The sequence below is a fragment of the Sinocyclocheilus grahami genome, unplaced genomic scaffold (assembly GCF_001515645.1).
Source record: "Sinocyclocheilus grahami isolate Dianchi unplaced genomic scaffold, SAMN03320097.WGS_v1.1 scaffold465.1, whole genome shotgun sequence".
NCBI classification, from domain to species: Eukaryota; Metazoa; Chordata; class Actinopteri; order Cypriniformes; family Cyprinidae; genus Sinocyclocheilus; species Sinocyclocheilus grahami.
This window is the reverse complement of record NW_015505644.1, coordinates 749,323-763,828: the sequence shown is the minus strand read 5'-3', so window position 1 is coordinate 763,828 and position 14,506 is coordinate 749,323. Positions and strand designations below refer to the sequence as shown.

General features: G+C 36.4%; 1 protein-coding gene across 2 annotated transcripts in view; it reads left to right on the top strand.

Moving 5' to 3' along the window:
- Positions 1-331: 331 nt before the first annotated feature.
- The window catches only part of agtpbp1 (ATP/GTP binding carboxypeptidase 1), a 50,473-nt gene continuing 36,298 nt past the window's right edge, over positions 332-14,506 (top strand). The window contains exons 1-9 of one of the 2 annotated variants that reach the window (XM_016235279.1): positions 332-505; positions 1,705-1,771; positions 3,207-3,328; positions 10,967-11,034; positions 11,131-11,194; positions 12,326-12,472; positions 12,636-12,767; positions 12,867-12,960; positions 13,116-13,153. In XM_016235279.1, the coding sequence (XP_016090765.1) occupies positions 1,740-1,771; positions 3,207-3,328; positions 10,967-11,034; positions 11,131-11,194; positions 12,326-12,472; positions 12,636-12,767; positions 12,867-12,960; positions 13,116-13,153 (697 nt within the window). In that variant the 5' untranslated portion in view covers positions 332-505; positions 1,705-1,739. Of the gene's footprint in view, positions 506-1,704; positions 1,772-2,329; positions 2,720-3,206; positions 3,329-10,966; positions 11,035-11,130; positions 11,195-12,325; positions 12,473-12,635; positions 12,768-12,866; positions 12,961-13,115; positions 13,154-14,506 lie in introns of those variants that run through there. The other variant, XM_016235280.1, reaches the window with a different exon arrangement.

The window sequence follows — 14,506 nt, the reverse complement described above, 5'->3', positions numbered from 1 at the left end:
ATATAAGTTAACCAACTGTGTCAGGGGAGTACAGAAAGAAGGGGAAAAAATACAAATGTCAATTTTCGTTTGTCAAATTTTTTACTTTAAGAGATATTTTTTTCCAAATACATTTTAACGTTTTAAGTTGTTTATTCAAAGATAAATAAATAAATACTAGATTTTTATCACCATCCACTTTCACATCAGCTTCTGGATATTCCCAATCCAGATATTCTAGCCCCCCCCCTGTCTGCCGACGTTACGTGACGCGACGCGACGCGACGCCGGCTCTGCGTCCCGCTGGAGGAGAGCTGATCTGTAAGCCATCTGTGCGTCAGTCTGGTGCGGTGTGTGTTGTACAGATCACGGTTTGTGCGCCAGCGCTGTTACTGGACGCGCCCTCGCTTCCGAGTGTGCTGGGCTTTAGAGTAAACAATAACACCGTCAGGGGCTTGTGTCTGTGTGTGTTGCCAAGAGAACGCGGCGAGGCGGTCAGATGGCGCAGCTCTCGCGTGCTTCAAAGGTTGGTAGACGCCTGTATTGTTATTTCTGCCCCCAGCTGTCCCGCTAGCGGATCCGTGCTAACAGTACAGCTTTCTCTGGAGGACAGGTGGATCTGACATGATCACGAGTTCACTTCTTACAGGAGGGGTTTAGCAGCTTAATATCTGATAAGGGCATTGAAATTAATTATTCATTACCTGAACCGCATCTTACTGTAATCAGTGTTATTCGCTATGACTAACTTCTTTTGACAACCTAATATAAAAGCAGTGTACTTGGTGTGTAATGTTACTTGCACACTGGCCGTGGCTCAAAACCAAACAGACTCCCTACATAGACAGCTTCTCTGGGAGCCAATAATGACCTAAAATGGCTGTCTGTGAAGGCGGCTCTGTAGGTGTTCGTGTCAGTGTGCCCAAAACTGCAGTTTATATAGACTTAAAAGGCTATAATACCCTGCAATGCTGTGTATGTAGGAAGCTTAGTAGGTTTGTGTTCAACAAAAATGCTGTCAAATAGGCTTTGATAGCCGAATTGCTACATATATCAGAAGTGCTCTAGGGTTTGATGCCCACAACTGCAGTCTAGGCAGAAAAATGATGTCCAAAAAGTGGATTTATGCAGAATGGTCAGTAGATTTTGATGTCCAAAAATGCTGTCAAATAGGCTTTGATAACCTAAATGTTGTAGCCAAATACTGGAAACTCTAGGGCTTGATGCCTAAAAATGCAGTCTATAGCATATAATGGCCAGCAATGCTGTCTAGGTAGAAATATCAGTAGATTTTGATGCCCAAACCTGATGTCAAATTGGCTAAATGCTGTATATATTGAAAGCTCTCTATGTTTGATGTCCAAAAATGCAGTCTATATAGGCAGAAAAGCTGCAACGCTGTCTAGGTAGAAGGCTCGCTAGGTTTTAATGACCAAAAATGCTGTTTATGTAGACTGATAGGTAATGGTGCCTAACAATGTTGTCTAGTTTGGCAGCTCAGTAGGCTCTGATAGGTAGGTGGCTTGTATAGGTAGGTTGCTCACTAAGTTTTGAGACACAGCCGTTGATATTGATTAAGATTCTTGCTGCTGTTTTCTATCCTTGAGTTGGTTGGGTACTTATGGTTCATGATTGTGCAAAGTAGCATTAGTGTGACTTGATACTCTTTATAAATTAAATGAGATTTTCTACATAAGCGCATTTCTAAATGTTTCTTCCCCTCAGCGGTCAGTTTGACGACTTATTGAATGTGACAAGACATGAATAAACCCAAAATGGCGGCAGAAAAGAGGTTCGTTTTCTTCCCCTCTTATAACATGCTTTCTGATAGGCTCTGATACCCTAAATGCTGTATATATCAATAGTCTTCGAGGGTTTGATGCCCAAAACTGCAGTCTATGTAGACAGAAAGGCTACAATGCTCAATAATGCTGTCTAGGTAGTAAGCTCAGTAGATTTTGATGCCCAGGAATGCTATATAGGCTTTGATATCCTAAATAATGTATACAGTATATAGAAAGCTCTCTATGGTTTGATGCCCAAAAATGCAGTCAATATAGACAGAATAGTCTTAGATACCCTACGTTTTATATATATTGGAAGCTGTCTAGGGTCTGATGCCCAAAAATGCTGTCTATGTAGACAGAAAGGTTATGAGATGCCCAAAAACATGATCTGTGTAGGAAGCTCAGTATATTCTGATGCCCAAACATGCTTTCTGATAGGCTCTGATACCCTAAATGCTGTATATATCAATAGTCTTCGAGGGTTTGATGCCCAAAAATGCAGTCTATATAGACAGATAGTCTTAGATACCCTACGTTTTATATATATTGGAAGCTTTCTAGGGTCTGATGCCCAAAAATGCTGCCTGTGTAGACTGATAGACAATGACGCCCAACAATGTTGTCTAGTTTGGCAGCTCAGTAGGCTCTGATAGGTGGGTAGCTGTATAAATAGGTTGCTCACTAGGTTTGAGACACAGTCCTTGCTGCTGTTTTCCATCCTTGACTAGGTAGGGTGCTTATTGTTCAAGATTGTGTGAAGTAGCCTTCCATGGTGTTGCTGTATGAGCTCATGGTGTTGTTTAATGCATTCGTGTGACTTGATACTCTTGATCAATTAAATTCGATTTTCTACATAAACACATTTCTAAATGTTTCTTCCCCTCGGCAGTCAGTTTGATGTCTTACTGAATGTGACAAGAAATGAATAAACCCAAAATGGCGGCAGAAAAAAGGTTAGATTTCCCCCTCTTATAAACACACACACACACACACACACACACACTTACTATCTAAATGGGGACATTCTACAGACACCTCTATTGTTTCTATATATTTTTATATACAGTTAACTAGCTGTATTGTTTTTATACTATATTTACAAATACTATAACCTAACACTAACAGTACACTTTCAGCATTTTTACAAAAAAATATATATATATCTATATACAGTATGTATAATTTTTTTTTTTTAAATGTTGAATATATACCTATATTATACCATGTTTACAAATGTGTCCCTAAAAGGAGGTTTTGGCTCACTTCTGGGTACAAATTTGTTCCCAAAATTACACACACACATTCATTAGCTGCTCTGTGATGACGATATGCAGTGTACATAGTTTGTTGTTGCCTAAAGAGGTGCGACACATCTTTACTCTGTAGCAAGCTTTGACGATGGTGTACTTTGCCTGTTGTGATGGTTTCCTGTATTCCCAGTGCTTCCCGGGTGCTGATGTTGCTGAGTCAGCTGGAAAGACTGAACGAGGAGCCCAAAGTCTCTGATAATGATGCCATGCGGCAGATCACAGGCAAAATCCTTCACCTCATCCAGACTCAAGGTGACCTTACACACACACACACACACACACACACCCCAAAATGATGCATTCATACAGTGAGAGGGATCATCTTTTTCACATATGCACAATAAAACCAATATTTAGTTGAAATCAAATTGAACTTTACTCTCTCTCTCTCTCTCTTTACTCTTATTACAAGTGTCTGATCTTTTTGTGCAAAAATGTTTAATTTGATCATTTATCATCAGAATTACTTAACTAATTGGTTAACTAATGCTAAAAGCAATAGCCAAATAGCAATTTAGACATTGTTTTAGGCTACTGTTGTATGGAATTCATATGGACTATATATATATATATATATATACAATAGTAATCTACTACTGGTTAACATTAACGTTCTAAAGGTTATGCAGGGTTCCCACGGGCCATGAAATTACAGGAATATCATGGAATTTTAAAAGCTCTGTTCCAGACATTGAAAGTCAGGGAATTTTACTTTTTTGTTTGTTTTGTCCAATTCATGGAATATCAGGGTTTTTTTGTTTGTCGCTTTGAATTTTAGTTTCTGTTATCAAAATGCCAGTTTTCTAAACCATATTTTTTTATCGCACTGTTTCACGCGATTTGCCTATCGTTATGGTTATGGTATTTTTCAGCACCATTTTATTCCCTTCCCGCTTGCCAACTGGCAATCACTTAAGTCAAATGCAGTCACGAGGCTGAAATAAAAAGACTGAATGATGAACTCGATGACAAACAGAATATCCTTCAGAGCGTTTAACCCCTGAAAGTGTAAAAAACATAAATTCATTTCTGTAGAAGTAGTGCAGAAAAATATCAAAGTGCGTTTAATGGGTAAAAGCAAAAAAAAAAAAAAAGTTAGTGTATATGCGTGTTTATCTTAGTTTTGTACTGAAAACGTCTGTGAACAAGTAAATAAAGCTTGCAAATGGATTTAAAATACTGTCTGTGGCTGGTTTTTGTCCACTCAGTGCTCAGCACAACAGCAGCTTGTTTTCCTATCATTATAGGTAATGGAAATTCAGCGTTTTAGTCAGTAAAAGTCAGGAAATTTGACATTTGGCTTAGAGTGGGAACCCTGGTTATGGCAATTACCCACCTTATTTTTCAATGTGGAAGAAAATTATTTTCTGTGAATGTGTGAGACTTCCGGTTCATTAGCCGCTGTGGGCAAATAACAAGAAGAAGAACAAAGTGCAGTAAACGGTAAAACTGTTAGCGCTACAATCTCGTGTGTTCATAATTAAGATAATTAATTTTTAGTGGTAAAATGGGGGTGTGAGTGGCATTTCATGCTGAGTTTATTATTTCTGTAGGATATTTTGTAATATGTACGGTCTTGAATTGTGCAGGTTATCACATTAGAAATGATCAGCTCAGCTTTCCTCCAGTACTGGATGCAGTCCCTCTGTGCTGGAATATGATTCAGATGGTTCCATTAAAGCATTTCATATATAATATTTCAATCATGACAACTCTCAGAATAGCTTTAGCGTGTTAATTGATATGACAATGTTACTATATTTGTTCTTGGCGGACTAGATCTGCAGTGCATGCTGCTGCAAAGCAAGTATGAACTTGCTTGTGCCAATATACACAGACACGCTGCTGTGAGCATGTCAGATATGCCACTGCTGCATGAGTATGCACACATAAATCTCGCAGCTGATCTAGACAAGTGGTGCTGGGGGAGGTGGAGGGTTTCTGAGAGCGCCCTGCAAGACCAGTTTACAGCAAACATTGAATCAGACTATTAAATGTTGAGCAAGCAATCTCAGGCCATCCAGTTGATACCATGTAGTAAAATAAGTGATTGCTAGCAAAATACGTAAAGGACCTATGAGTCTGTGCCATCTAGAGTTTCATGACTGAACTAATGAAAATGCATATTACTTCATGTTGGTTGGAGACTTTGGAGGATTATGGGAAACTAAGTGTTCATTGACCACAAAAAGGTCAATAAATGTGTTATCAAAGATATGTACATTACATTAGTTCGCTTTGCAAAAAAAAAAAAAAAAAACACTTGAACAGTACAAAATAAAAAACAAAGACAGTTCATGACCCCTTTAAGTCAATGATTTAACGACCTATTAATAACGACAGGCTGCATCTGAAATCGCATACTTCCCTACTCTGTAGTACACGAAAAACAGTAGGTGACAAAAGAAGTATGTCCGAATTCAAAGTACTCATAAAAGACTAGGCAAAGATGACCTACTACTTCTGGCGTGATTCTGGAGTGAGCATACAATGGACACTTTACCATCCCATGAGGCCAAGGGAGAGGATTTACGAATGGCTGTGACGTGTCACAGCTGACACTGGTATGTCATGTGACAATGACAACATTATGTAAGTCCAGATTGCATTCGTACTTTTGCGGTCACAAAGTAACTACTTAAGGGAGTATGTGATTTTGGACCACAGTCATTTGCTTTGTTTCTAAATGAATCAGCCGTTTTGAATTAATCATTTGAATAAAGACAGGGTTGGGCTGCCACCTACTGGCGGTTTTAGTCTAAACCAACCATGGTCAAGCACAAAAACACACACACGCACAATATCGCCAAATTATTATCACCAAAATTTCAATTTTTTGATTTTGATCAGTATCAGATACCCCTTAAACTTTTACTATTATTTTACGTGCATGCTTTTCTCAGCCAGTATTAATATCTGATACGTTTGATTAATCACAGTGCGTCATGTAAATAATTCAATTAAAATGGAATTGATTCAAATGTCTCGATCAGATCATCAAAAACGCATCTTAAATGCAGGTTGAAACAGGCCCGGAGATGCTGAGGGGATCAGCTGTGAAATGTGACTGCTCTGGGATATCCAGTATTGGTTTGTTCTTACCCCTGACCCCCGCTGCCCGTAACCATACACCGCATATGTGTAATATCTCTACTGTCTGCACTGTGACCCCCACACGATACCATCAGCAAGTGTTCCCACGTCTCCCAATGGTCTCTCTCTCTCTCTCTCTCTCTCTCTCTTTAACCTTCTCTGCCATATCCTCTGCCACTGGTGACTGTCATTGATCTGCTGTGGGCTTTGAAGGCGTGTGTGTTTTGACTGACAGCACCTGGGCAGTGGGAGGGCTCTGCTTCAATGTGAAATACGATTACACCGGTGTAAAATTCCCCCCAGTATCAGTGTTCTGGATGAAGCGCTGGAGTGCATTCAAGTTATGAGAGGAGGCATAAGAGTGGGTTGGATGTGTGTTGAGAATAAAGATGGACTATAGAAGCCATGCCAGAAGGAAGACAGGCGGTTTGTGTCGACCCCCGTGCAGCCCCGGTAAGATCAGAGCGGGATATGTGTATACGCACACAACTCCGCATTTAGATACGCCGAAATGCATCATTCATTACGTTTAGCTGCTTCTTCCAGCTGCTACTCAAGTGAAATGTTTCCAAACAATGTTGATACATGATACATGATGGTTAGTTATTTAAAAAAGGTTCACACTAGTGCTGTCAAACGATTAATCGCAATTAATCGCATCCAAAATGAAAGTTTTTGTTTACGTAATATATGTGTACTGTGTATATTTATGTATATATAAATACACACACAGTATATATTTTGAAAAATTTTTACGTTTATATTTATATTTATATTCATATAATTTGTTATATATAAATATATTTCATATATAAACATAACATCTTTTTCTAAAATATATTCGTGTGTATGTGTGTATTTATAGATACATAATAAATATACAAAGTACACACGCATACTATGTGAACAAAATTTTTTATTTTGGATGCGATTAATCGCGATTAATCGTTTGACGGCACTAGTTCACAAGTGTAGCAGCCTCTACGATAAATCAAATTGAATCTCTTAAATTTTAAAATGTTAGTTTTATTATATACTGTATAGCAAATCTCAACTGCTTGATTGTTTATATCATCATTCTCTACTACTCTAAAATTAGGCATTATAGTATTTAACATTAACATCACGATTTTCTATAAAGCTGTAATGTGTATTATGAAACTGTATTTGTATACAAATAAAATCGTAATTAATACGATTAATTGCAACAAATCTGTATCTCTTTCGTAAATGTATTTTATCATTAACTTTATCATTTAATACATCATTTAAATTAATCAATATATTGGATTTCAGTGTAATAGTAATAATTATAAGGTTCATTTTAGCTCATTTTAATGATAAATTATCAGTAAAATTCAACCAGTAATGTTGCTAAGAATGAACAAAGTTGCATCCTATTTAACAAAGGTCTAACAACTAAAATAAATATGATTATGTAATGCATTGTTCTTTTATCTATTTAATAGTGAAAGTTGTTTTTAAGATTTTTTTATTAATACAATTAAAATACCTTTTATTTTTCAGTATATTTCTAAAGCAGTTATAGAAAGCAAAACAGTATTTCAGGTTGCATAAATGTTTAAATGTAATTAGTTTATGAGCAATTAAATTAATTTTAGTTTGAAATTTTTATTAGCATGTTCTTACTGTTGGATTTAAATTAATCAATATATTGGATTTCAGTGTAATAGTAATAATTATAAGGTTCATTTTAGCTCATTTTAATGATAAATTATCAGTAAAATTCAACCAGTAATGTTGCTAAGAATGAACAAAGTTGCATCCTATTTAACAAAGGTCTAACAACTAAAATAAATATGATTATGTAATGCATTGTTCTTTTATCTATTTAATAGTGAAAGTTGTTTTTAATATTTTTTTATTAATACAATTAAAATACCTTTTATTTTTCAGTATATTTCTAAAGCAGTTATAGAAAGCAAAACAGTATTTCAGGTTGCATAAATGTTTAAATGTAATTAGTTTATGAACTCGAGCAATTAAATTAATTTTAGTTTGAAATTTTTATTAGCATGTTCGGGCTGATCTTGTTAGTCTATACTTGGCTCCGTTTTTGAAATGCGTTCAGGTTTTTTTCTGTCCTTTGGAGAGTGATTGAAAGCATGTGCCGCCTCAGCCTGACATGTGTACTCTCCAGCCTTCTGCCGTGTCACCAGTTTCTGATTTGCACAGCACTTTTTATTTATGTGTGTGTGTACATCCATGCTGGGATGCGTAACATGTTAATGGTAGATGGAGCGGCTGTGTCTCTCTTGTTACTTAAAAGGAGTCTTGGCATGCATGACTCGATATTTTAACGCCAGCCAAACTTTTTATTCTTCACGAGGTGTTGATTTTAGAAGTTCCACTGCAGGATTATAATGTTCTTGACCGCTCTATTTTTTGTGATGTTCCTCAAGTTGTTTTTTTAATGTGACTGTGCGGTCTTTAGTCTGCCACTAAAGACTCGAGTTGCTTCTATTGTACTTTGTGCTCTATTATTAGGACCTGTCAATATTTTTGCCAAAGGTTTAGCATCAAGTGTTGTGTGATAAGTCTCTTTCTTTCTCTCTTGAAAATGGGGGTTTTCATGCATCAAACCAATAAAAGTTTAAAGGGGTCATATGATGCTGCTAAAAAGAACATTATTTGGTGTAATGAAATGTTTATGCGGTTTAAGGTTCAAAACACATTATTTTCCACATACTGTACATTGTTTCTCCTCTATGCCCCGCCTTTCTGAAACGCGTCGATTTTTACAAAACTCATCGCTCTGAAAAGCGAGGTGTGCTGTGATTGGCCAGCTATCCAGTGCGTTGTGATTGGCCGAATACCTCAAGCGTGTGACGGAAATGTTACACACCTACCATACTGTGATGCCGAAGTAGCGATTGACGAAGTAGCGATTGACGAAGTAGCGTCCGGCGGGCTTGCGGCAACCACATGTGACGACCCCGGGCTGGACTCGGATATCGTCCTCTTTTGGAAGGCCAAACAAAGTAGTTTCGCTTTCACAACAAAGCACACAGCATCTTTACAACATGGCGGCGGCAACAACAATACTACAGCGAGAATAAAAGTTACGCCTTCTTTCTTTGCGTGAACATTTGGGCGGCATTATGCACATCTTCCCACATAGTGAGGTAGACATGTGGGGGCGTGTTAGAACGAGACGTTTTAGGTAGACGTGGCTGAATCTGAACTTTTATAAAGAATATCTCTTTGGATTTGAGACTTTAGTCTTTGCAACTTTACAGATCTTCTTTATGCACCAAGAGCTTGTAACACTCCAAAGAGAAAGGACAAATTGAAATCGCATCATATGACCCCTTTAATACAGCTTTTTTCCCCTGTACATTAGAATGTTGACTTTTTAATTGCATTTTTTTTTCTGAGCAAAAATCAATGGCTATTATACATTTTTACCACGATTTACAGAAAACAATGTAATTTAGTGTAACAATAGTTTATATACCAAAAATCATTTCAGGCATATTTAGAACAAGAATCATTAGATAACATTAAAAGGCTCTGTTTAAGGATGACAGTGCAGCCCCCCAAAATTAATTCATGGTCATTTTTGTCAGTCTTTGCAAATATCCTTCAAACCACTGGTTTTAACTATTTGACAGGTTTTAATAATTAATAAAATTAATTTTTGTGTGAGCACTTTTTCTTTTATATGTTTTAATAAGTACAGGTCGAAATAAGTACTGTATGTTTACATAAATATATCTGTTACACCGAATGACTATGGAACATTATTTCACCCATATTTTGACATTTCATTTTCACAAAAGTTTCACAGAATAAGCACTTTGGTTGCATTTAATATGCTTTATATGTATATAATATCACTTTTGTAAATTAAATTTTATATATATATATATATATATTTATTACTGTAGCTAAATAAGTCTTTTATTTTCAGTATTTTTTGCATTTGGCCTGAAAGTTTTTAGGAAAATTTTCTTGCCAAGAGCCAAATTAACAATCAACAACATTATGCCAACAAAGGCAGCTGATTGACAGTCGGGCAGCCTATGCAATGCCTTCTATCCTTGTAATCCCTCCCTCTCTGCTTCTCTCTCTCTCTCTCTCTCTCTCTCTCACACTCACGCTCACACACTCACTCACACACACACTCACTCACACACACACACACACACACACACACACACACACACACACACCTCTCTGTTGGCCGAATGCCATACTAAAACATCTCAGTCATTCAAGGCCCGAGTCATAAATGACTCTTTACCGCTCGTGTTCCCAGGTCTCTACCAAGGAGACATTTCTTGAAGTATTTCTACATGGCTATTGGATTTTAAAGGTGTAAAATGAGATGAATGTGACAGCCTAAACATGTTTCAGAAAAAGACAAAAGGGAAAAATAAAATATCAGGACGAAATAAAAACATGTAATGCTGAACTTAGTGGTCTAGTCCTCTGAAGGTCACCAGTTCAAAGCAAAAACTAGCCTGTCCTTGAGCAGGGAACTTGTTCAGGTACATAAATATTCTATATCAGGGATCCTCAAATCTGGCCCACGAGAGCCACTTTCCTGCAGAGTTTAGCTCTAACCCTAATCAAACACACCTGAGCATGCTAATTAATGTCTTCAGGATCATTAGAAAATCACAGGTAGGTGAGTTTGATCAGGGTTGGAGCTAAACTCTGCAGCGCATTGGCCCTCCAGGGCAAGATTTGAGGAGCCCTGTTCTATATGATGTATGTATTTAAATACAGCCATAGGGTTGTCTGTTAACCGTGTGTTTGGTCATGTTTCAGAGAAGACCCGTAATGAGGTGGCGTCTAAAAGCTCTGGTGGGATGGAGATCATTCTGTCGTCTCTGGAGGTAGCGTCACACACAACTGATGACTTTAATCACATCTGTTCATCTCAGATCACGTTGAAGTGTTTTTCAGCTGCTAATGCGTTTGATTTTGTCCAGAATACACCGGATTTGCAGACCACTCTCAACATCCTCGCTATCTTGAATGAACTGTTGACTGTGGGTGAGTTTCAGTGTTGCCATTGTTAATTAAAACTAAAACTATGATTTGTTTTTGTTAATTGAAATAAAGCTCAAATAAAACCAGATATGAATATTACATGCCAAACTTAACCCTATAAAGCATACTGTATCATTTGATTCCCACATTTCTAAGACCTCTTACCATCCATTTACTCAATATATATACCACACCAACTTTTATATTGTTTGCATATTTCAAGATAAATACTTACTGGACTGAAGCAGCTTAGATTTACTTGATTGTACATATTCATCAGTTTTGTTTTGTTTTATGAAAAATTGTTTTAAATATGATTATCAGCCTTTTGAGGGTCGTTTGTGTGTTTTATTTCTCAGTCATCATTGAATTGCATTATATGTTTTGCCCCCACAATAAAAACTACAGAGCTGTGATTATAAAACTCAGTATTGTACACTAAATTGTATATTTTGCTCAGTTTGAGCCTCTGAATAATTTTTTTTTTCTTTTTCTTTTGTAAAACATGGAGTCTGAGCGCCATATTTTTACTATATCATACTAAATGACCCATAAATGCTTTGTGTATTAAATATGATACTGAACAAAAAACACTTTTATGTATTTATTTATTAACATTTTGTCTAAAGGTTCAAAACACTTTTCCATTAAAAAAAAAATAGAAATTTATTTCATATGTCATGGCTTTACACGGTCAAACCTAAAAACTAAAACTAAACTTAAAATTAAAAATGATTCAAACTGAAATATAAAATGAAATGAAAGCTAAATAGAAATATTAAAAAATATATATATAAAAAATTTTTTTTTAAATATAAAGATAAAATTAATTATATTTCAAAATATTAATATTATACTAAAATAAGAACTAAACTGGTGAGTTTGTATTTCTAAATTAACTTCTGTAATGTTTGTCTGATTATTGTTTAAAATTGTCTCTTTATTTGTCAATTTGACTGGATTTGTTTACTTTTATTATTTCTGTAATTTTTTCTTTCTTTTTTTCTCTCGAAGTAGCACTCCTAGACTTCCATAAAAAGTCATTTTGTTCTCAACACTAGAATCAGCTCAAAGATGCTGTAATCAGGACACCTCAGTCAAAACAGTGTGTTTTTGCTGTGTTTGTTGTGGTAGGTGGAGGCCGCAGGACCGGGGTGTTTGTGTCTAAGGGAGGAACAGCTGTTCTTCTGCAGCTGCTGGTGAGCTCCAGCAAAGACCCTCCGGCCAATGAGGAACTGATGCTTCACATTCACTCTCTACTGGTCAAAGTCGGCCTCAAAGGTACAGACGACTCCAGAACTACACTCGTTTTAGCTTTGCCAAACACTAGATTTGGTACAATCCAAACATTTTCTTGTGAATATAGATTTATCTTTTTATCCGTTTGAATCTGTGTGAACCATTGACAAATGAACCATTTCCAGTGACATCACTTCCTCTTCAGACAGGAAGTTTGGTGTAAAAGCGCGTCTGAACGGGGCTCTGAATGCGACTCTGAATCTAGTGAAGCATAATCTTCAGAACTACAAGCTGTTGCTGCCGTGCCTTCAGGTGCTTCGGGTCTACTCAAGCAACTGTACGTTCACTCGTTTTCTGTGCTCTGTAGTGCATTTCTGATACATTTCTTTAGTGCATCACTACAGTGAGGCATTAGCATACTTGTGTTTTCTTGTAGTGGTAAATGCAGTGTCGCTGGGAAAGAGTGGCGCTTTGGAGATCATGTTCGAAATCATCGGACCCTTCAGCAAAAAGAGCACCACTCTGCTGAAGTATGTCATGTGTGTGTGTTCATGTTTACCAGATCTGAGAATCATATAGTGCAATGTTACAAGAATGGTACCGATCACTAAATATGTGGTGACAACATAAAATCTGATTTTGTTTTTCTTTTCTTTATTCATTTATTGGGTCTTTTCCCAAACAGGGTGGCCTTGGACACACTGGCGTCATTACTGAAGTCTGGTAAGATGCCTGCTTGGACGATTCTCACCCAACCTCTCAAGAACATGTTAATATGAAAGACCAAAATAGAAAGAAAGATATAATATATAAATTGTAATGGTAATGAAATCGTGGCTTTTAATTTACACCGTTATATTTATTCCCCTTTTTTTATTACACTAATAAGGACAATGGGAATAGCACAATGGGAATAAATCATACAGATGATTATAGTAATGAAAATATACATAGAAAGTGCTTAATTAGAATGAAAACAGTGTCTTAGTAAATTAACCCATTTATCTTCCTTATTTATTTGTCAAGAATAATTTTGTCAAGGTAATTTTGTTGTATCATATTCATGAGTTATATTATATTATATTAATGGTAACAGTTGAGTATAGGAACCAATTCTCACTATTAACTAGTTGCTTATTAGCATGCCTATTATTAACATATTGGCTGTTTATTAGTAATTATAAAGCACATATTCTGCGTGACCATATTATATGTCCCTAATCTGACCCCATACCTAAACTAAACAACTACCTTACTAACTATTAATAAGCAGCGAATTAGGAGTTTGTTGAGACAAAAGTCATAGTTAAAGGGGGTTAATCCACCCCAAAATTAAACTTTTGTTTCCCGTAAAAGCTTCGTTCGTCTTCGGAACACAATTTAAGATATTTTGGATGAAAACCAGGAGGCTTGTGACTGTCCCATTGACTTTCTAGTAAATAACACTGTCAAGGTCCAGAAAAGTATGAAAGACATCTGCCATCAGTAGTTCAACCGTAACATTATGAAGCGACGAGAATACTTTTTTGTACGCAAAGAAAACAAAAATAACGACTTCATTCAACAATTTGTCTTCTCTGCGTCACCGTAGCGCCATTTTGGAGAGTATGCACTGAACCCAAACTGCGTATGCTGTTCTGTGTCAGCCGCACCACACGGATACGTTTTCTACGCTTATTTACGCTTTGATTTTGTAACGAATCAGCTCATGGGAAATATGAATAATTAATCATAACTAGTTATAATTAATTATGAATATTTTAGATCCGCTGTAGATATTTAGCTGACCTCTCAGGGTCAACTGTCTTGTCAATTCTAAGAACATTAATTTCCTGGTTAAGGGAAATAACTTTCTTACTGTACAACTCTACACAGAGCCTGTAGCATAAATCTGCATGATTAAGTGACTCCAGTTATAAAAAAACAATGAGCCACGTCAAGTGTGATACAAGTAAGGTTTTATTAACTACATAAACACTTAAACTAGTTTAACATACTACATAAACACATAAACTGGTCTAACATCCTACATAAACACATAAACTGGTCTAACATACACATACACACACACACACA